General features: G+C 42.4%; 1 protein-coding gene and 1 non-coding gene across 2 annotated transcripts; one reads left to right on the top strand and one right to left on the bottom strand.

Moving 5' to 3' along the window:
* On the top strand, positions 1 to 23,748 carry LOC118365278 (C1q-related factor-like). Its single transcript, XM_035747368.2, has 2 exons — positions 1 to 1,092; positions 21,871 to 23,748. Exons 1-2 carry the CDS (start codon positions 490 to 492, stop codon positions 22,048 to 22,050), a joined length of 783 nt encoding a protein of 260 aa, XP_035603261.1. The 5' UTR covers positions 1 to 489; the 3' UTR covers positions 22,051 to 23,748.
* On the bottom strand, positions 19,896 to 19,970 carry trnaa-ugc (transfer RNA alanine (anticodon UGC)). The gene has a single exon. It is a non-coding gene; the product is annotated as a tRNA-Ala (tRNA).
* Positions 23,749 to 24,550: the final 802 nt, after the last annotated feature.

Below are 24,550 nucleotides of genomic sequence, written 5' to 3'. Positions count from 1 at the left end.
ACACGTACGCACGCGGACTCTATGACTACTCTCTCCGTCTCTCTTTCTCACACTCACTCTCTGTTCGTCCTCTTACCATTCCTCTTGTTTCTCTCTAACACTCATCCTCCTGAGTGTTCCTTCCTTTACATCCTCTTTCTTTCTCCTTTTTCATGCCAAGAGTTTGGGACTAAATTCTGTATGTCGGCTCGTGTGTGCTCCCTATGTGCGTCAGTGTGCACGCTGGTGAGCGAGAGTGTACGGGAACTACCTCTGTGTGAGTGAAAGCAGCGAGGCGTATCAGTGAGTGTATGTGGGTCTCTCTCTTACCCTCACACACTCGCCGCTCCTCCTACTCTACTTGGGATCCCCGTGTCCCTTTCCTCGGTGGCAGGCTCCCCACACCCAGCAGTCACCATTTCCGCCCCAGGGAGAGCCACGCTGGCAGCACAGCCCCTTCCCCGACTCAGCATCGGGAGGAAGACCCTGGTGGCGGCTGCCGTCGGGGTCATGCTGGTCCTGGTGCTGGTGGTCCTCATCCCCGTCCTGGTCAGCTCCGTGGGCACCGACACCAGCCACTTTGAAATGCTGGGTACCTGCCGCATGGTGTGTGACCCCTACCTGAACAAGGGCACGACAGCCAGCAGCACCAGCTCCAGTGGCATCCAGGCAGAAGCCGAGGCCCTCAGCGACAACAGCAACATACCCTCCACGCTGGTGCAGGGCCCCCAGGGCAAGCAAGGCAGGCCAGGTAAACCTGGACTCCCGGGACCACCTGGAGAGCCAGGGCCACCGGGGCCAGTGGGACCCCCTGGAGATCGAGGGTCTGGAGGGAGGACTGGGATTTTGGGGTTGGGGGGGAACGGAGCTATCAGCACGGCCACCTACAGCACAGTGCCCCGGGTGGCCTTTTACGCAGGGCTTAAGAACCCCCATGAAGGCTATGAGATCCTCAAGTTTGACGACGTGGTCACCAACTTGGGAAACAACTACGACGGCATCTCAGGCAAGTTCATCTGCAGCATCCCTGGCACCTACTTCTTCATCTACCATGTGCTGATGAGAGGTGGGGATGGGACCAGTATGTGGGCAGACCTCTGCAAAAATGAACAGGTGAGTCAATTCACTTCTCCGAGTTTCACTTGTCCAAGTCTTATACTGCTCAGTCACTCGGACATATTGTACCACTCCCTGCTTACTGCTCTTTTTAATTAGCACTCCAATGGTTTCTCTGCTACAGACTCAGGTTCCTTCGAAACTACAGATATCTCACCTTATGCCTTGCTACTCTGTTGTGCTCTCTCTCCCTCCCCCTCTCTCTTTCTATCGCTGGGTGTCCTGACCTGATGTCACTGTGGTAACTTGGTTGGTGGAAATTTAATCGGAGCTTCACAATCAAATTGCCCTGAAACCGCGTTATAATACAGAGGCTCTATTTCCGAGGAAACGGAAGGCTGGTGGGTAGCGGAAGCATCTGTAGTGCGTTCCCAAGACCCCCCCTGAGCGAGCAGATGACGGTCACACAGCTGTGGCACCAAACGCGCCCAGAGAGAATGGTGTGTAATCTGGCGCGCGTCCCCTCATCGCATAAATACACACTGACATTGCCCGCATCCTTCAAATCAAAGGACAGACAGTTACCCCCGAAGTCCATGTCACTTTCTACTTGTTTCAAAATTGATAAGTTTGCCATATAATACTGGTGTAATTGTTTATTTAACTTGGAATGTAAAAATAAGGTGAAAAAAGTGTATGTGCCTGATTTACGGAAGCATCTCTATTTGTCAGTTAAGACTAGCGCTATTTAATAATTGACTCAGATCTTTACGCAATTGTAATAAATAATTACTCTTTTCAGAAATAAGATATTAACCAGTAATTTCGGATCGTATTACTTTCGCATTCATGCTTGTGTAAACTAAATTGATTAGACAGGGAAAGTACATTAAATAAGTGGAGTCACAGGAGTGGTGTGAAAGCACACTATAGAAGATGCAATTAAAAAAAATTCCCCGACAGTGGCTATCATTATTGTTGCGAAAAGTTGAATTGTGAACCAAGAACGGTCTGCTTCTCTGTGCTCGATACATCTGTGAACTGCAGCAAGTCAGCAAGTGATGCGTTCAGACATAAATTACATTGTGCTACATTTAACTGTCGAGTTCACATATTTAATTACATGTAATCTAACGGTGTACTCCTGGAGAGACTCAACATGACCGCAATTATCCGAACGTCTCGTGCGTAAAACAAGAGGATGACAATTAGTCTACTTATCCGTCACAGTGTGCACAGACTGGGAAATGTAAGTATTGCTTATTATTTCGGTTGTATATGGTTGATAAAACAAGGGAATATTTGCGTGACATCCGCTTGAAATAAATATAATTTGCATGATGTATTCTCTTTAAAAAAAAATGTACGCATCACTTGACGGGTCTGGAGATTTATTGCGCCCTGGGGGTGCTCTCAGGTACCTCGAGTGTGTGCGACTCGAGAACTCTCGCGTCCAGCACAGGCGGCAACGTCTAAAGCGCAGGAGAGTATAAGAGAAAGAGAAATATATATATATATATATTTTTTACCGTCAAGTCATTTGCAATATGCATCGAGGCAATCATAAATTATACTACAGCTTCAGCGCGCATCAAACATTTTGTGATTGAATATCCTCTTATTATTTGTTCATGACCACTAGCTTATAGGGTAAAGGTCACATCACTCTTTTACATGACATATTACAGCTCCATTAGCCTATAGTGTATAATTAAAATCCTCACAATTATCTTTCATTAAGCCCCATGCAATGTTTTTCAATGCCCTAACAGCATGGTCTCCGACATATTGCTTTGTTAATTAGACTTTTGAGTTACTTTGTTTAATGTTAATTAGGCTACGTTTATTTATTTTTCTAGGTCTAAACTTTTGCTCCCGGTGTTTCTGGAGAACATTCGATTATAAACCCAAGGTATATCTGTTTGACTCATTACCCTGATATTACAGCGCATAAGGTTTACATTATATTTTATAATGGAATTAAACGTTAATATGTAGTTCACATAGTGTACTGTAAATGTATTTGTCATCATGACTGAATACAACCTGTCTTAGTTGGCCAGTTTCAACATGTTTAAAGTAGACTTAATCTGTAAGGTTACCTTGTAGGCCTATTTGCTAACGCAGAGGTTAGGGTTTGGGGGGTTGAGCTCAACACAACATCATGCCATTTCTGTTGAGCACATGCTTCCCTGCTTTATTTTATGCTTTAACGGGTGTTTTGCCGAACACTTGTACACATAATATAATCGATTATTTCACAATTCACAGTCGGTTGCAATCCGATTCATGCGCAGGCAACTCCTGCCTTCGACTCAAGACTTATGTGGACTTGCAGCTAGCTATATGTTACATTTAGATGGGGATCTCCAAAGAATCAACTGTTGTCAGTATATGTCAGAGAGAGAACATCCTCATTCTTAAAAAAAAAGAGAGCTAGGGAACACTTTCTTTCATAAAGGCATATAGATTTCTAGCAACTATAAAACACAATCTCAATTGAAATCTATGTAGGCCTTAGGGTATGTCTGGCAGCATTATTCATCTAATGTAAAACGTATTGTTGTCAAATATAGGATAGGATGTTGATCAAGTCTTTATTTGTTGTGCAATGCTCTTCATATTTTGCCATAGAGAAATATCCAGCCCATGGTCATTGAAGGGTTGTTTTAATTAGTTAATTCTATTATCCAACCACTTGAATTGACCATTGCTCACTTGTACAATTACAGAGAAAATATGACTGAAATGGAAAGAAAGGACACAGACACATTGAGTGTACAAATCATTAAGAACAACTGCTCTTTCCACAACAAAGACTGACCAGGTGAATCCAGATGAAAGATATGATCCCTTGAAGTTACTTGTTAAATCCACTTCAACCAGTGTAGAAGAGACGGGTTAAAGAAGGATTTTAAGGCCTTGAGACAGTTGGAACATGACTTGTGTATGTGTGCCGCTCAGAGGGTGAATTGGCAAGAAAAAGTATTAAATCAAATCAAATTTTATTGGTCACATACACATGTTTAACAGATGTTATTGCCAGTGTAGCGAAATGTTTGTGCCTCTAGTTCCCAACAGTGCAGCAATATCTAAAATGTCATCTAACAATTCCACCTCAACTACCTTATATACACACAAATCTAAGTAAAGAATGGAGTAAGAATATATACATATAAATATATGGATGAGCAATGACAGAGCGGCATCGGCAAGATGCAATAGATGGTATATAAAACAGTATGTACATGTGAGATGAGTAATACAAAATATGTACACATTATTAAAGTGGCGTTAGTGAAGTGCCTTTGAACAGGGCATGGAAGTAGGTGCCAGGCACACAGGTTTGTGTCAAGAACTGCAACGCTGCTGGGTTTTTCACGCTCAACAGTTTCCCATGTGTATCAGGAACGGTCTTCCACCCAAAGGACATCCAGCCAACTTGACACAACTGTTGGAAGCTGTGGGAAGCACTGGAGTCAACATGGGCCAGCATCCCTCTGAGGCTGTTCTGAGGGCAAATGATTCTATTTTAGCAAGGTGTCCATAATATTTTGTACACTCAGTGTGTAATTGTAAAGAGTGCTGGGTCTGGTCTCTGTGACCAGTGAGGTCAGAGCTCTCCATCATCCACTAACATTGTGATATGAAGGCACTGTTACCAGAGCAACGGGCCCTTCTGGAGATGGGCAATATTTCAGAAAGATAAATACCATTTCTGGGCATATCTGTTGGCGGTTCAGTGTGGTGTTTCTGATCTTGTGTCTGTTGGACAGATACTGAGAGTGTGTCCTCGTGGGGAAGGCCTATTTTCCACGGCTGCTTTTGACATATCACCCCTGAGGCACCTGGAGGCTTCAGCCATGGAATAATAATGTAACATTGTAGGAAGATAATGCATGTGAGGGGTTCAACATAAAGGTCGGGGTAAATGTCAGTAACAATCTATCTGATGTACTGTACATTTTGTGCAATACTTTTTATAGACTAGGCTACTTTCTATTTTCATCCAAAATTGTGTTTTGGTGTGCTGGTGATATATGAATTGAAATGTGATAAGATCACTGAACTGGACTGGAATAAGAAGTGATGAATTAAGTGAAATCCATTTCTGCCGTGTTAGAGAGTGTCGACATGATAAAGCAAGAAATCAAAGAGACCAAAAAAAGTGACCGTTTGCTTGTTACTGACACAGCTCTTTGCAGTCATTTTCCAAGTCTCACTATGGCTCCCTGAGTTCAACTCCTTTGACCGATCCAAGCTGACAAACTTCTCACCCAGCAAACCCAAGGAGAGTGGAGTTGGCTGCTACATGAAGGACCTCTCCTCTATATATAATGTCTCACTCCACCATAATGTTTATGGGGGTGTAAAAGTGTTGATACATAATAGGCGGACATATGTTCCTATAAAGCACCTTCTGTTCCCGCTTCATTGTGTTCCTAAGGGGAGGGAGGGGAAGCACTTACGTTAGACACAGGCAACAGACATCTCCAGAGACTGGGGTAATGTTTATGAAGTGGTAACTGCCTGGCTAATGAAACATCTCTCTCTCTCTCTCTCTGAATAGCTTAGAAGGGGATGTAGCTTACACTCACTATAGCCAGAGAATCTTGCTAGAAAGGTTTTTCCTTGTGTGAGCCTGTGGGTCTGTCTGTGGGTCTGTGTGTGCGTCTGTCTGTGGGTTTGTCCACGGGTCTGGTGTGGAGGTGAGACCCCAGTGTGTCTGTCTGTGTAAGTTACTGTGAATGGTTATAAATGTGGGGTAACTCGTGCTGTGTCATTGATGAAGTGGCCACGGGAAGGCTGATGGTCGTAGAGCAGCGCTGTCTGGGCCGGAGCATTCCTCTGCTCGTTTAAGGCCGAGAGAAGCTGTGTAGGGACTAGGAGGCTGGGGAGGACTGGGAATAGCAGACAATGACAGTATTTTATCATCCTTTGGCCTTGGTGCATCATGAAACTGCAGGTTCTCAGGCCCGAGCACTGCAGTTGTTCTGCACCCTGTATCTCCACACCTTGCTGTTTTTTTTTATTTATCTCCCTCTCCTTCTTCCCTCTCCCTCTTTTGGTTCTGTGGGTTGCATTAGGAGAGTGTCAACATTGTCCCCAGCACCTTGACACATTTCAAGCTACACCAAAGAGTTAGCTGCTCTTGGTAAGCAGGCAAATGCGATTCTATTTTCAGCCCGGTGCACTTCATCTGCTCTCCAAGTTCCCTCTCCACTCCTCTCCTCTCTCCTTGGCTTCTTATTTCTGACGTTCTTTTACTCGCTTGACAACTATCTCCAACCAATCCCAATCTTTTCAGACGGATGTGTCAGAGTCTCGATTCCCTGAGTTGGAGGCACCCTGGGAGACGAGGCAATGACAGTAAAGACAAATCCATTGCCACGCTACTACAAATGGAGAAAAAAAAATCACAAAATAGGGAGGTTCTATCATGCCAAAGAGCCTTTCTAATCGCAGTTTAGAACCTTGAACCAGATCCAGGATGTGTTTGTGCTCCTCCTCGGTTCCTTTCTTAATATTTTTATTAATCCGCAGAACCGTTTCAGAGTTAATTAAAAGCAATGACGTGAGCGTCACTCTCTCAGGAGGGCCCTGTGTGAATAATCACTCTGTCTCCTTCTTTAATAAGCTCCAGCGTCCTCCGAGCAGCGCATATGGCTCTTCCCCAACAATTACTGCTCCCTGCTTCCCACCATGCACGCGCGCACGCAAAAACACACACCTGCCCCCCCCCCCACTGTGTACCGACCTCTACATCTCCTTGCTCTGTTCTAGCCATCCAAGGTGACCTCCCAGAAGTGCACAGTTCACGCCCATCCCTTTATTGACAATTCAATATCAATATGTGTCTTGATTATTATTGGAGACATAAAGTTTGGCTCTTGGAGGTTAACTTCAGGAATATTGTTTTGCTTAGAAAGCAAAAACGCACTTGAAAGATTCTGGACTGTAGTATAGAAACGAGGGGAAATCTTGGCACAGTCCGTCACTGGCTCCTTTGAATTGATGTATCCAAGTAGACACACGGTGCTGTGGAGTGAAGTACTGAGATCATCTTCACAGACTGGTTTATTTACTTGTTTATTTGGATCCCCATTTTAGCTTTTGCAGAGACAACAGCTACTCTTCCGGGGGATCCGCAAAAAGACACAGAACATGACAAGTAACAAAACACTTATTCACTGATAGAATAGGACAGTCACACACATTTTTAACACAAAGATACACAAACAATGCAACAGAGTGTGTTTGTGTGTGCGTGTTTGTTTGTTTTCATTTGTGTGTCCACTCACAGTCCCCACCATTCAATGAGATTCGATTTTTTTAAGGTAATTTTGTTATTTGCTTGAGTAATTAGAGTTGGAAGGGAGTTCTATGTGATCATGGCTCGGTATAGTAATGTGCTTTGCAGTGAATTCATTTTGGACTTGAGGACTGTGAAGAGACCCCTGGTGACATGTCTTGTGGGGTACATATGGGTGTCTGAGCTGAATGTTATTTGATTATGCAGACAATCAGGAATTTTCATCACAGTAATATTTCTCATAAAAACTAGAAGAGAAGCAGTTCATCTCTCGTCAACCCTCAACCACTAAAGACTGGAATGAGGTGACATCAAACCGAGGACACGCTCCTTAGGGCGAATGTCGTGCCTCATGCACCAACACAGCAGCTCTCTCATAGCTCTCCCCTCCAATCTTCCCATCAACTCCTTCACTGTCTCTGCTTCGCTCCCTTCGTTCCCATCCAATTTCACCCTGACTGGTTCTGGTTCCATCCTCTGGTCTGCCGACCGTCCCGTGTGCCCCTCCCCCAATTCTTTTTTGGGGGGGCTGCCTCTCCTGGCCACGCTGCTTGGTCCTTTGCTGGTGGGTAGTTCTGTCACGGCCGTTGAAAGAAGTGGACCAAAGTGCAGCGTGGTGAGCATACATTTTCCTTTTATTAAAAATGTTGCAAACAAAACAACAAACAAAGAAATAACCGTGAAGCTCACAGGGCTTTAATGCCACTAACAAAAGTCAACTACCCACAAATACAACAGGGAAAGAAGGCTGCCTAAGTATGATTCCCAATCAGAGACAACGATGTCCCTGATTGAGAACCATACACGGCCAAAACAAAGCAAGACAAAAACATAGAAAATAGAACATAGAATGCCCACTCAAATCACACATTGACCAAACCCAAATAGATACAGAAAAATGAGTGTTGACGTTTGTAAAAGGACGTATTTGGTTTTTTTGGAACCTTTATTCATGTTTTTTCGGTGCCCCCATACACAACAAGGACGAGGAAGTGATTTGGTGTTTGGGGTAAGTTTCTCAAAAACATGTGAAATCATACGAAAGGTGCTGGACCCTTCTATATCATTTTACATCAAAATGTTTGATTTGGTTGCAAAACATGAAAAGTATATTTTACAGGCAAGTTGCGCTGCTCTGTTTTGTGCCAGCTGCAGCTTTTCTTGGTCTTTCTTTGCTGCATTTGATCATATTACCAGACAGTAATCAAGATAAGATATCACCAGAGCCTGAACAACTAGTACAGTTGATTGTTGTTAATAACAGACATACCCCTCCCCATCTTCACAACAACTTTGTCAATATGACTTGACCATGATAATTGACTATCTAATGTTATATCTAGGAGTTTAGCTTCCTCAACTTGCTCAATGGTCACTACCTTTATACACAACTCCAGTTGAGGTTTACGTCTTTTTTTTAACCAAATACAATACTTTTAGTTTTAGATGTATTTAAGACCAGTTTATTACTAATCACCCATTCTGATGCTGTTACTCCTTATTTACAATTTCAGTGAGCTCACTGGCTTTGGGTGCTGATGTTGAGTATGGAATGATCCGCAGACATAGTCATTCTAGCTTTGTATAAGACCAGCAGCAAATATTTTGAAAAAATAGAGAAGAGTAATGGCCCAAGGCAACTGTCCTGAGGGACACCACACTGTATATATCTGATGTTAGAGAAGCTTCCATTGAAGAACACTCTCTGGGTTCAATTGGGTAAATAACTCTCCAACCATGTGATGGCAAGTGATATAAAGCCATAGCAAGTGAGTTTCTTCAATAGCAATTTATGATCAATTACATCAAATACGGCACTGAAATCTAACAATAAAGCTCCAACTATAATTTATTATCCATTTATTTTAACGTATCATCTGTCATCTGAGTCAGTACAGTATAAGTTGAATTTCATTGTATTTGGTCAAACACAACATTCCCCATCAGTTTACCAAGAACAGGCAGCAAACTGATTGGGTGGCTGTTAGAGCCAGAAAAGGGTGCTTTACTGTTTTTAGGCAGTGGAATTACTTTAGCTTCCTTCCATGCCTGTGGAGACACACTCCTTTAGGCCTTGGTTCAAGATAAAGAAAATGGGGGTTGCAATACAGTCTGCTACCATTGTAACGGCGTTCTTCGTTTGTCGAAAGAGAGTCGGACCGAAATGCAGCGTGGTGGTTACTCATGTCTTTAATGAAACAAAGCGATACATGAAATAACTATACAAATACAAAACACAAAACACTATGACCAAGGCGTGACAACCATTCTCAATAGTGTCCCATCAAGGTTGTCTATACCTGGCGGTTATTGATGCACAACAATAGTTCTTGCCATGATATCATTTAAGATACTCAGGATTATTTTTCCATTGTGTTTTATGTCATTTATCTTGGTTTGGTAATATAATTTCTTATTTTTTGTAGTCACCAAATTTCTCAATTTACAGTATGTCAACCAATCAGCTGAGCAGCCTGACTTGTTTGCCACCACTTTTGCATAATTTATTTGAACCGTAACACTTTTTAAATTCCTTGTTAAGCCAGAGGGCTCTAATAGTTGTCACAGTTCATTTCTGAACAGGTGCATGCTTGTCAGCAATTAGCATGAATACTTTTACAAATACTCCCATTGCTGGATCTGGATTAATTTCCTCATAGACATCTTCAAAAACCTGACTCCTGAGAAACCTGAGAAAACATTTGGTATGATCTCTTATAAATTACACGGATTCCAAAGTTCTTGTATTTATTTTCGTGGTAATACCAATTACCCCACTGAAGACATTCTTTTAAAAAGTATACTTAGTCATAATAAACTTTATAAGGGGCAAAAAAAAAATCATGGAATAAAAAGGAAAGTTTTACATCTTAGTCTGAGGAGGGGTTGTATTAACTCGCTACCCAAGGCTTTTACTTGCTACATACAGTACAGTTAAAAGGAGTAAAGAGGAACAATGGGTGCATATTGAAGATACGCATGCTCATCCATCAATATTTTATGTAAGAACACTTTAACCATATGGAAGAAAATGAATCAATATCACTCCCTAAAAACACAACCCTAATGAACAATCCTTGGATAGCTTTTCAGAATTCACAGATAAATTCTTCCACGTTAAAAACTAAAGGCATAGAAACCGTAAATTGCTTGGTAACAGGAAATACATTTATTTCCATGATAGAATTCAAAAGCAATATTGGACTGAACAATGTAGATTTTCAAATGAAATCTTTTGGCCATCAGAGCAACCTTGAGGGAATCTTATTTGAGTCAGAAAAAGGATGTTCATATGATAGGTAAGATATACAAAACCATGCAGAGAGCCTATCCAACTGACAATCTCTTAAGAAGAAAATAGAAACTATTGGAACCAAGACTTAGAAAGAACTGATGTTGGCACAAGATGGAGGGAATGTTGGAGCATAACTAACTAAATTAAAGTTAACGCCAATGTACGTTTAATCCGGTATAAACAAACTGTATGTATGTATTATGGAAGAGACATTTTTTTTTTTTTTTTTTTTTTTTACAGCACAACGGCAGAGTCATGTCTTAAGTGTAAAACTAACAATGACTCAATAATCTCTGGGAATGCTATAAAGTCCAAGAGTTATGGGCGAGATAAAAAGTTGTCTGTCAAAAGTATTGAGACACCCAATGGGCTGGACGATTCTCATCACTCATCTTGAACAAACGGATACAAAAAAAAACGTGGAATTTAATCTGTCAATTAACATAATGGAAAAATCCAATGATTTATTATTGAAAAAGAATGGTCGAGGAGAACAAATTGGTACAATTTAAGGCAAACAATCATTCAGGCACTAGGGAAGGAAGGGGGTGTGAGCATGTGGGTCTGGGCAGATGAGATGTAGTCGTTGTCTGTAAGTTGTTGTTCGTATTTGTATGTTTGTATTTGGTGTGAAAAATACTAAATAAAATGAACAAAAATGTATTATATAAAATGTCATATCTAAATGACTTTAGGCCCAACCTTGGGCACTTTGGCTTTGTTATTGCCACAATGTCATGGTCACTGCAGCCAATGGGAACTGAGACAGTGTTGCATCAAAGCTCTGCAGCATTAGTGAAGATATAATCAATACAAGTGGATGTCACAGATCCAACACTATTATGTGTGTAAAAAGTATTATCCAAAGCAACATTTAGAAAATGTCTTTGTATTTCCCCCTAGAGGGCTGTTGGAAATACAATACTGTGTGAATAAAGCTGTTACCTGCGTGTCATTTCCCAACTTATCACCATGCATCTCAGTGGTTCCTTCTTCATGTCTCTGGGGGTTTCTGATGCTCTGGTGCACATCAACACAAGACTGTTTAGCCTATTGCTGTGTATCCAGGTGTGACCCATGCAGTGTGTTTAGCATGGCAAATCTATACACAGCAAATTGAACAAACATGAACCATCTGGATCCGAATCTGGCATGTTATATTAGTGTCTGTCTTGATTAATGAAACCTGTTTGAAAATTTGGTGGGGGAAAAAATCTGCTTTTTCCCGTAATTATCAAATGATTCAATTCACAAAATGTTTGGTATTAAAATACACAATCATGCATTGCATTCATTTGCTTTGTAGCATCTATTATTTCAGAACAGTCTCGACATTGAATCAATATATATCTGTGGTAACACTTTATTTTAAGGTACACATATTAGCCACTTATTTGTGGTTTATAAGTATGTATATAATGATCTTATTTATTATGTCATATTTGCCACTTATTATTCAAAGTCATGTATTACTGGCCAATCATTAACAACATCATTATTAGCAATAATAAAGGCATATTAACATTTAATAAAGAGCAAGTAACACAAGAAACAGACTCTTAATAAACTGTCTTAATGTTGAACTGGTAAGGGGATTGTACCTCAATCTGTGTCCCCTATTTTACCTATCCATAAATGACCTCATTGGACAGAAAGGGGCAAAACGCCGTTTATATATGCCATACAGCCAACATTCTAGTCATTTGATGTAAACATTTTTTTTAAATGAGCAACTAAACTTCAATATATACTTCCATATATGGATGTTTCATGATATAATGTGAATCTCCCCCCACACATGAGCACAACCATAATAATGTTTACCTGAAACTAATTGTTTACATCAATTGTTAAAATCAGACTTGAATGTTGTTTATTTGACATATATCAATCAATTGATTATGTCATCAAACTACACGACTCCTCAGTTTCAGGCTAACATTATATGACTTTGTCTCAAAGGTGTGGGGAGGTGTGACCCTTTGTAATTCATAATACAGCCTTATCCAACCAATTGATATATATATGGAAATACTGTATATACTGCATAAAAATGTAGTTTACCTAAGAATTTTGACTAGGATGTTGGCTGTATGGCATATATGAACGGAGTTGTGCCCCTTTCTGTCCAATGAGGTCATTTATGGATAGTTAAAATAAGGGACACAGATTGAGGTACAATCCCCTTACCAGTTCAACATTAAGACAGCTTATTAAGAGTCTGTTTCTTGTGTTACTTGCTCTTTATTAAATGTTAATATGCCTTTATTATTGCTAATAATGATGTTATTAAGGATTGTCCAGTAATACATGACTTAAAATGTTTGAATTAGAAAATACTTCATTAAGGCCTAATATATGGCTAATAAGACCACATTAAGGCCTAATATATGGCTAATAAGACCACATTAAGGCCTTATAAGCTACTTATATACACACATACACTAAATTAGTTGCTAATATGTGTTGCTAGTATCTTTGGGATAGGTTTGGGTTTTATAGCACTGAGACTGAGGGGCCGCTGTTCATCTCTGTATGTCTTCAGGAACAGAGAGCCTCTGTCTAGAGTAGACGGAGGTGTCTGGGGTAGGGAAAGGCGAGCTGCCCTAGGCCCTTGGTATCGATCCCACCATGTGCGTGCGTGTGTTTCTGTCTATGTGCGTGCATTCATGCATGTGCCTGCGTGTGTGTAACTCTGACAGACCCCGGCATGTAGTCTATGACCCCCACTCTATAATCAGCTGGAGGGGTAGCAGAGGCGGCCCTCTGGCCTTGATTTGCTGTGTAATTGGACATCGGATTTGACATTCTGCCGAGTGGAACATTAGAAGCAGTCTAATTAGGTGCGGTAGGACTATTAAATGAAGATTTGCCCATGTTGTTAAGAAATACCACACACATTGGAAATGTCAAGATGACACCCGGCTGTCATCGCCAACCAACGGAAGAAAATCTATCACTTATCGAAAAAGTTTCCCAACGGAAAGCAAACACAATCGCCATACTACTACTTCTCTCCAACGCCATCTCTTCTTCAGCCTCTCTGCGGTCTTGTCCCTCTAAATAGCAGAGCAGCGGCCAGAACTCGCTAGGACTTCCTCTCCACTGTCATCTCGGATTGAATAGTTTATGAATAAGTGCTGTAACATCCCCATACCTTGAAACACAGGAGCGTATGGTCTAAAATAGCCTCTGGGTTTCCGTCTGGAGATGACTGACTGCTGCATGACATTTGGTGTTGACTCACAAGGCTCCTTCATTATAATGAGAGCACATACGGGGGACGGGAAAGCACCCATGGGCCTGTCCTTATGTAAACATCTCTCTGTAAGCCCTGACATCTCGCCATCACCCAATTCAATCCATTCTGATAACCCCCAACCCCCTCTCTCACAGCACAGGGAACCCTCATGTCAATGGCTCCAAAGTGACTCACACTCAGATGGCTAAGTTACTGCATGTGCCTAACAAGGTGGCTCTCCCCTCTAAATATGAATATGGGAGATATCAACAGTGAGATATAAACAATCCATCCAGCCAGAAATGATGAATAGGGCACTTCATGAAAAATGCATGTGGCAGCAAAACGTCTGAACCTGCCTCTCCTTCAAGACTATTAGCACTTTCTGCCTAAGCTGTGCCTCGTTAGGGAGGTTTCTCACACTGCAAAACGCTCCTCTCAATATCCCACAATACTTTGTGGTTCATTTCAAACAATAACTGTTTTTTAAAACATTCATAGCGACTAAAATAAACTTGCCTTATGTTGTGCAAGGGTTCAACGTGTCGCCAGATTCTACCCTAAAAACACTGTGGTACCAAGATGCAGGGAGTGAGCGGGGATTGAGACTGAGCAGTGCTGAAAGTTGAGCATTTCTCACAGTATCTGACTGACAAGAGTGAGTCACCAACAGACGAGGGTGTCTAGGACACACATAGGTCAGAGTTGACGCTTCCCCTCTGCCTCTCTCTGTTTCTCCTCTCCTCCTCCTCCCCTTTCCCAGTGATAAGTCTGTGCCAATACATCGGCATCACAACAAGCCCGAGGATTTTACAGCCCCATCGTTATCACTGTTGCCCCCATCCATCGCCTCTGTGTATTGTCATGTCATTATCCTCCCGAGTGGTCGTTGTTACTAACCGATAGGACACAGAACTGTAATACATAATGCATTTCCGTGATGACAGGCTTTGATTTTGACTTGACACCCAGTGGGAGAGACACTTGGCATTATATAAACAATTGTATAAACTGTGGAGGGGTGCATGCGACGAAAGGAATTCACGTTACCAGGAAAAAAGGCCCCGAAGGTACAAACAGAACAGATGTGGTGATGAATGCACAAAGCCTTTACTCTCCTTCTCCTTGACAGATGGTGGCTCTCCCGTACCATCTCCTTCTCTCAACAACTCATCATGTATTTAATCAGGTTCCTACCACAAATACACCAATGACACAAAAGAGGAATGGAAGTTTTTGACACCATGACAACCTTGCTCAGAACAACATCTGACACCAAAAATCGGTCTTTTGACTAGGGAGATATGTGTGCGTGGGTGTGTGTTGGTGGTGTGGGTTAGGAGATGTGACAGGGTTGTGACAAGGTGGCTAAGCTGCCATCAGGCATGCGGCTCACGGTCGGGTGTTCAAACCCAATTAGGTGGCGGTACACTTGGATTTAGAAAGAGGCGAGCGAAGTTTAAAGAATGGAAGCTTAACGGTGAGTCAACAAGTCCCTGCCAGAGAAACGTCAGAAGCTGTCCTCCATCCAGACATGTCCTTGTCACTCCAACTGGAGAGAACAGATCAGTGTCCAAGAGTGTCCAAGAAAGGGACTCAGTTACTGACACCAGCAAACAGCTCGGCCAACAAGGTCCTATTCCAGTACAATATTTCAATGGGTTGTGTGGATCTTTTGTATTGGCAATAGAGATGACAACACAACACCAGACATTTCAGCTGTTAGCTATAGGACAATGCAAAATGCCATCGCAACTCAACATGATTCCCAACTCTGTAGGACTAATCAGCTTTAGCAGAGGACAGTGAATATGCAAAAAGCTGTCGTCTCTTCATCTCAGAGGCCTATTATAGGTACGAGTGCTGTCATTATTGATAAACTCCACATTCATATTCAAATGTTTTCAGAATGCGAGCGGAGCCAAGTGGAGTGGTATTCACTGTGGAGTCTGTGGGGGGGGCATTATCTATTAGGCTGAAGCAGCCCAGCCTCAGCCCTCAGCTCCCATCTCTCTCTAGTGGTCCAGTACCACGCAGAGCATTATTCAATCAGAGGCATCACAGCGACAATGTGACGGATGCTAACACGCTTCAGCAGCTACGGCTGGGGGGAGACGAGACAACGTCAGACGACTCTGGGGCCATTTGCATTCGCTGCGGTAGGCTAGGCTGGCCTGGGCGCTTATGCTTTGATTTGTTGTGTCAAAAGTTCCACGTCGTATTCTATTTTGAGGCCATGCTCTGCCAGTTGCCGTTTTGTTCTCCCTTTCCATCTCGCTGCTTCTTTTGCTCACTCCCTCATTCCCTCTCTTTCTCTCTCGCATTCCAAAGTCTAACCTATGACTGGCGCTTCCAGCTTGTGAGTTGTTCCGAGTATAGTGTGAGGGTAAATTATGTGGCTTCTCTGTCATTGTGTACAACAGCAACTGAGTGAAAGAAATAGAGAATGAACAATGAATTGAGCAGCTTCAATCTCAACAATGTAATACGACTACAGCGTGGTCAGATTCTTTGTGATCAACCGTTGCTGAGAACAAATGCATCGGATTTCGAATAGCTTCAGGATAGTCCTTGGCCAGTTGACTTCCTTCACTTTCTAACGCAAGGAGTTGAAGCAAGTCAGATCACACACCTCTGACATCAGACAGACCAGAGTTCAATCTGAAGGCAATAAGAGAAATATTTGAAGAAGTTTCATCAAAATCCCCATAGACAGATCCAGCCAAGCCCCTGTCCGGCACCAAGCAGCAACCTTCTAATAAGAGCGTGTTGACTTAGTGTGCTCAGGGCGAATCATCTCATATTAATATAAACTGGACGACTGCTGCTACAGATCAGGATAGAGGCTTTGTTTGCACATCGATATGAGCCTTGCGAGATTTAATCAGGAAGGTAAACAAATGGAAAAAACAGACTCAAAGATGCGGCTAGTACAATGTGCCATGAATAAACCTGCACCTTGAAGGCTGGCTTCAGCATAACTGTTTGGCATAGTCCTTCATAGCATTACCCAGAGTACTTCACCTTGAAAGTACTCTCAGATATGGCAAAGATCTCTATGCAAGCTGGAATTTCTTAGCTACAGACAACTGTTACTGAACATTCCTCTTATTCTGGCTGAGGATAATCTAAGGCGTCTGGCATGATGTGTCTCAACAGGCACAATTACTTTCTTCCTCTGTTGTGAGAAGAGTGGAACAGACAAGAGGGAGATACACTAAGGAGAAGGCTTCATGAAATCACAGAGATTTCTCAGATTCTCGTTATCGTGGCTGTCTGAGGGTCAGCAGGGTGCTTCATACCCAGCTGTCAAAGAAGTAGGCTGATTCCAAAGGACTGGCAAGACTTCCAAGATGCCTGAATGTGATGAAAGCGATGAGGCACTGATGTCAGTGGATAAAATGCTGCTCCATGTGAAATATTGTATTATCGTATTGTCTCCACGGTGAAGAAGTTAAGCTTTTCCGTCTGTCACAAGACCTGCTAAAGAGAAGGGATGACAGGGACATGAGGTGTTAGCAGTGGATGTGTGCCCTATCAACGTTGAAAATGATCTTGCAGTTGGCATTCTTCTAAAAATCCAATCACATTTTATTGGTCACATGTGCCAAATATAACAGGTGTAGACTTTACCGTGAAATGCTTACTTACAAGCCCATTCAGAGTTATGTAGAGTTAGAAAGGAAATAGTAACACAATAAAATAACAATAAGGAGGCTATATACAAGGAGTACCAGTACCGAGTCAATGGACAGGGTAATGAGGTTGTCACGTCCTGACCTTAGTTCCTTTTTTATGTCTCTGTTTTAGTTTGGTCAGGGCGTGAGTTGGGGGTGGGCATTCTATTTTTTTGTTCTAGGTTTTGTATTTCTGTTTTTGGCCTGGTATGGTTCCCAATCAGAGGCAGCTGTCGATCGTTGTTCTCTGATTGAGAACCATACTTAGGTAGCCTGTTTTCCCACTATGATTTGTGGGTAGTTATTTTCTGTTTAGTGTTTTTTTGTTGCACCTTGCAGAACTGTTCGTTTGCCGTTTTTGTTCCAGTATTCATCTTTATTAAACAGATGACGAATACGTACCACGCTGCACTTTGGTCCTCTTCTCCTTCTCCCGACAACAATCATTACAGAGGTAGTTGAGGAAGGGGACAAAAATATGACCATGTTTTTTTCATATTGGTTGATTTCTTAAAGCCTTTAGAGGACTCATTAATACTTTCTCTGACGGATGTCGTTATGCTCGCGATGACGGGACGTTTTCAGTCAATTTTGTGATCTATTGATCATGCATTGTCACTCACACCATAGCGTAGCTTAGACAGGTTTTTAAACACAGTGTGTCAAACCAATACATGTATCTCTCAAAACACTTTGTTCCGCACTGACTAGGGACTGACTCAAACGCTGTTATTTGATTTAATTTGAATAGACTGCTTCAATGTCCCCACCTCTTGCTTGTAGTGACTCACAGCCTATCACAGGTATTATGCATGAGTTCCCTTAGCCTATCACAGGTATTATGCATGAGTTCCCTTAGCCTATCACAGGTATTATGCATGAGTTCCCTTAGCCTATCACAGGTATTCGGCATGAGTTCCCTTAGCCTATCACAGGTATTATGCATGAGTTCCCTTAGCCTATCACAGGTATTCGGCATGAGTTCCCTTAGCCTATCACAGGTATTATGCATGAGTTCCCTTAGCCTATCACAGGTATTATGCATGAGTTCCCTTAGCCTATCACAGGTATTATGCATGAGTTCCCTTAGCCTATCACAGGTATTCGGCATGAGTTCCCTTAGCCTATCACAGGTATTATGCATGAGTTCCCTTAGCCTATCACAGGTATTATGCATGAGTTCCCTTAGCCTATCACAGGTATTATGCATGAGTTCCCTTAGCCTATCACAGGTATTATGCATGAGTTCCCTTAGCCTATCACAGGTATTATGCATGAGTTCCCTTAGCCTATCACAGGTATTATGCATGAGTTCCCTTAGCCTATCACAGGTATTATGCATGAGTTCCCTTAGCCTATCACAGGTATTATGCATGAGTTCCCTTAGCCTATCACAGGTATTATGCATGAGTTCCCTTAGCCTATCACAGGTATTATGCATGAGTTCCCTTAGCCTATCACAGGTATTATGCATGAGTTCCCTTAGCCTATCACAGGTATTATGCATGAGTTCCCTTAGCCTATCACAGGTATTATGCATGAGTTCCCTTAGCCTATCACAGGTATTATGCATGAGTTCCCTTAGCCTATCACAGGTATTATGCATGAGTTCCCTTAGCCTATCACAGGTATTATGCATGAGTTCCCTTAGCCTATCACAGGTATTATGCATGAGTTCCCTTAGCCTATCACAGGTATTATGCATGAGTTCCCTTAGCCTATCACAGGTATTCGGCATGAGTTCCCTTAGCCTATCACAGGTATTCAGCATGAGTTCCCTTAGCCTATCACAGGTATTATGCATGAGTTCCCTTAGCCTATCACAGGTATTCGGCGTGAGTTCCCTTAGCCTATCACAGGTATTCGGCATGAGTTCCCTTAGCCTATCACAGGTATTCAGCATGAGTTCCCTTAGCCTATCACAGGTATTCGGCATGAGTTCCCTTAGCCTATCACAGGTATTCGGCATGAGTTCCCTTAGCCTATCACAGGTATTCGGCATGAGTTCCCTTAGCCTATCACAGGTATTGGGCATGAGTTCCCTTAGCCTATCACAGGTATTGGGCATGAGTTCCCTTAGTTTCCATTGAATTAGCTTTCATTGCATTTTCACAACGTGCATATTATGTTTCTCCAATTAAAATGGCAGTCATGTCAGATAATTTTTTTTTTTTTTAATGAATTTATCTTTATATAGGCTACCTTCTAGTAAAACATTTAAAGACTGACATTACAGGACATAATGCATACAGTTAACGATCTGCTCTCACGACTTGGAAAAGATAAAACAAACAAAGACATTTTATCCAGAACAACATTCAGTAGATACCATATTGGTCCCCATGGGAATCAAACCCACAGCCCTGGCGTTGCAAGCACCACACTCTACCAACTGAGCCACACGGGACCCTCATAATTGCTGCAGTAGTAGAGGGAGGGAATATAAATACATAGATTCATTAGACAGCAAGTCTCCCACCGTCTCTCTCTACTCCTCCACCCATCCCTCTGATCTCCCGCTCTCCCCTAACCCTGGCACACAGACAATCACTGACAGGTCTACAGGGTTAAACCCATCAGTGTGTTGTTGCAGGAGGTCTGTGCCAGCCCCTTGGCCCTCAGATGTGTCAATAAATCCATTGTGTGTGGCCCCTGGTTAAACGGGCCAATTAATTGTCCCATCTTATCCCCGCCACCTGCTCAGCCAGGCTGCCGGGCGGCACACCAGCTCTGGGACCCTGCCCATACTTTAGATTCAGATCCAGAAGCTTTTTAGAGAAGAAATGCATGGGGAAAAGAGTAGTTTGATTGAGTTTATGACAGCTGTGTTCTTCATTGGGCAGATTATAAAAGATCCTTAGCTACAGACAATATCCGGGTTTATGGCAACTAAATGTATATCTCAGATGCTTTGGTCTTCCAAAATGTATGGTGCTGATGCTATTTATTTAGGCCCTTATCTTTCTGTGCTTGTGTACTGGTGATGTGTCAGTGCAGTGCAATACTGCCGCACTTCAGTTTCTTTTTTGTAAAACTCTACATGAATGGTCAATGGTTAGCTTTGAGAGTATTTATTTATGCCTCACACACACACACACACACACACACACACACACACACACACACACACACACACACACACACACACACACACACACACACACACACACACACACACACACACACACACACACACAGTTATTACTGTCAGGGCACCCGTATCTCACTACAGCCCACGCTGTTCTCCCAGGAGAGTGGTTAACGTTTCAGATGGAAGCTTAATTAGCCAGGACCAGAGGTCAGGGAGATCCAGCTCCAAAACGCTCAGATTGCCAAGCAGCCTGGCAATAACATACACACCACATAGGCTACGGCCAACATAAATGTAATTGCTGTGGTAGTGTTACAGTAATGTATTCATTAAATCACACATACACCATATCTTACTTTCACAGTATTCTCTCATTCACTAAAGAATAAGGATTTATTTTTCACTTTCTTATAAGTTGATGTGAGGTGGGTGTCCTTGGTGTATTCCACTGTAACTCCTCAGTAGTTCCCTCTACACTCAGAAAAAAAGGGTTCCAGGTAGAAGGATGTTGGGTTCCATGTAGAACCCTTTCTACAGAGGGGGAACCAAATGGGTTCTACCTGGAACCAACAAAGGGTTCTCCTATGGGGACAGCCGAATGACCCTGTAGCCCTTTCCTGCAGTCAAATGACCTAGTGGCCTCATGGGTGGAATGTTATTCATATTGAGAAACATTACATAGAAAACAAACCGTTATTTCTACATCAAAAGGTTTTGTTGTATTTCAGTCTTCTGTGACGTATATCATGTGTAATATTGGGATGCAAACTTTAAATGTAAGACTACCAAGACTACCCTGATTTCGCCCACTGCAGTAAAAGCTTTTAAGGTTCTAGAAGGTACTTTTATATTTCTAAGTGTATAACAGAACCAGGTCACCAGGAGAGTGAGACCCGTTGTTGGGTTTCTTAGAATGTCTACTCAGGTGGAGAACACTGAGCAGCTGCTTTGAGCAGAGACAACAACCATCTGACCCAACACCCCAGCCCACCGCCTTCAATTCACGGTGGAACATTCAATGACGAACCAATGACAGCCTAATTCAAATCATGTAGTGGTGTGTGATGCGCCAAAAGGCTCCTGACCTGTCACTTGTTCTTTTTGTGAACAAGGCTAAATCAAAGCATGACAACAGAAATGACTTCCATTTCAGATCAAATGAGTGCAGTATGTTTCTCTAACCAGCACATCCTCTCTTTCCTCTCCTCTCTGTTCCAGGTGCGAGCCAGCGCCATCGCCCAGGACGCTGACCAGAACTATGACTACGCCTCCAATAGCGTCATCCTCCACCTAGACGCAGGCGACGAGGTCTACATCAAGCTGGACGGGGGCAAGGCTCACGGCGGCAACAACAACAAATACAGCACCTTCTCTGGGTTCATCCTCTACGCCGACTGAACCCACGCAGGTGCCACGTCCAGAGAGAGGAAGACAAGGAAGTTAGAGATTGAGAGAAAGAGTTCTAATGAGGGAAGGAGGGGGTTAAAAGCCAGAATGCTTTCTAGTTTCCTGGTTCTCTCCATCGTCACACCAACCTCTGCTTATAAAACACATCAGCCCCAAATCAAGGTTCTCCAGCTCAGCTCGGCCTGCCTGTCTGCCGTGCTGTGAGGGAGGGAGGGAGAACACGATGATAGGGGAGGGAGTAGTGGGGGGTGAAGCTTGGTAGAGAGAGGTGCCCTCCTCATCAGAATTCTAACCTGTCAGTTGCTCCTCGCTTTCTGAATATTTCTCCTCCTCAAACTGGAAAATAAACCAACTAAACGCCAAGTGGATCCGGCCTCATCATCTTCTCTCCTTAACAGTTGGCTATATGGACTCTGTTGACTGAAATTGTCCTATCTTGTCGTTGTGTGCTTTTCCTTAGAATATCAGCATTTTACTTTTGTGAAAGATACTACTGCATCGTATATTTACACAAAAGAGGATATTAAAAATATGTTTATCCCTAAAAAAAAAATGATTTTGAGAGAACGGTTTTGTGAGATGTTGATTGTGATTTCCGAAGCCTTTAGTTGAGAAACGGTAATGAAAAGGTGCCATTATGGTTTCTAAAGATTATTCTAATAATGATTTTGTGTATTTGACACCTGGCTATCACATGGTGTTTGTTTATGTGTGATGTCAGCTGTGGGAACACAGACCTGGTTTGTGGCTGAATGTTATTCATGCAAGGCATGTTATACAACATGACATTTTCCCTCGTCCCATCCAACATATCTAGAGTCTCTATCCTTGCCCCTTGTCCCGTCTCTATACCCTTATCCAATTTGTCTATACAGGGCCAAAGTGGGTTTAGAATAGACTCAAATGAATATTAGATGTTCTAGTTATGTAGATATCCTTCACCACCAGAATCGTTCAATGAAGCCACATATTCCGATTCGGAGGTAACCTATTTTATAAAACAACAGTGTCCATTACTTCAGCTTCATCCTCGAGCACTCTGCTGTGGTGAAGTAAAAAATATCAAGCAGACCAAGCAGAGCAAGGAGGGGGAGGGTGAGAGAAAGAGAGAGAGAGAGAGAGAGAGAGAGAGAGAGAGAGAGAGAGAGAGAGAGAGAGAGAGAGAGAGAGAGAGAGAGAGAGAGAGAGAGAGAGAAGTTTAATGGCGAGGCAGATTTCCGGTTTCTGTGTCTGAGGCTTCACTGGATGTCATTAGCTGCATATTCACTGATACATACAAGCATTATGGTGATATTTACTCAACATGGCGGACTGACAGCTTGCTTTAGAATGAAATTGATTGGGTGAGTGAGTGACTTGGCTTCTTAGCATTGTGTGTGTGTGTGTGTGTGGGGGAGCGTATGTGTGCGTGTGCGTGCGTGCGTGTGTGTGTTGGTGTATTTGAGTGTTTGCATCAGAGCATGTGCCGTGCCATCGCTACATTGTTGTTTTTCTGTTATTCTGTGCTACAGCCAATGACAGATATTTTACTCAGCAGACAATGAGATTGCATTACATAGGGAGGGGAGCCTCTGTAGAGATGATGAGAAGAACAAACAGCTTGTAAATGAAATCTATGCTATGTTTGTCTATCTAATTTTATCTTTTTGAATTGTTGAATACATTTAAATAATAAATGGCATTTTTGGAGTCACTTGTCTCAAGATAATTATTTTACCCCAAATAATATTATTGTGTTGAACTATTTAGAGTGCAGACAGCATGGTTGTGAAGCCAGTTGGATGTACTGCCAAATTCTCTAAAACAACAATGGAGGCGGCTTATGGTAGAGAAATTAACATTAAATTATCTGGCAACAGCTCTGGTGGATATTCCTGCAGTCAATTGCACACTCCCTCAAAACTTGAGACATCTGTAGCATTGTGTTCTGTGTCAAAACTGCACATTTTAGAGTTTTATTGTCTCCTGCACAAGGTGCACCTGTGTAATGATCATGCTGTTTAATTAGCTTCTTGATATGCCACACCTGTCAGACAGATGGATTATCTTGGCAAAGGAGAAATGCTCACTAACAGGGATGTAAACAAATGTGTGCACAACATTTGAGAGAAATAAGCTTTTTGTGTGAATGGAACATTTCTGGGATCTTTTATTTCAGCTCATGAATCATGGGACCAACACTTTACATGTTGCATTCATATTTTTGTTCAGTATCGTTTAAACTTTTACAAAAATGTATATAATAATCCATGCATACATTTTACATATAGGTGACCCCTGGGAATCGAACCCACAATCTTGGCATTGCAAGCGCCATGCTCTTCCAACCGAGCACCAGAGAACCCATTTTCTGTTTAAGCAAACATAAAACAGATCCTGTTATAAATGCCTTCTCCTCTCTCTCTCCTTCATATCAGTCTAACCAGAGATGATTTGGGATGATAGGTATTAGGGAGGCAAGAAGGAGGGTAGGAAGGGTGCACCCCTCCCA

This window comes from Oncorhynchus keta, chromosome 32 (assembly GCF_023373465.1).
Source record: "Oncorhynchus keta strain PuntledgeMale-10-30-2019 chromosome 32, Oket_V2, whole genome shotgun sequence".
In the NCBI taxonomy this organism is placed as follows: domain Eukaryota; kingdom Metazoa; phylum Chordata; class Actinopteri; order Salmoniformes; family Salmonidae; genus Oncorhynchus; species Oncorhynchus keta.
The sequence above is the reverse complement of the archived record's forward strand: the minus strand, read 5'-3'. Positions and strand labels throughout refer to the sequence as shown.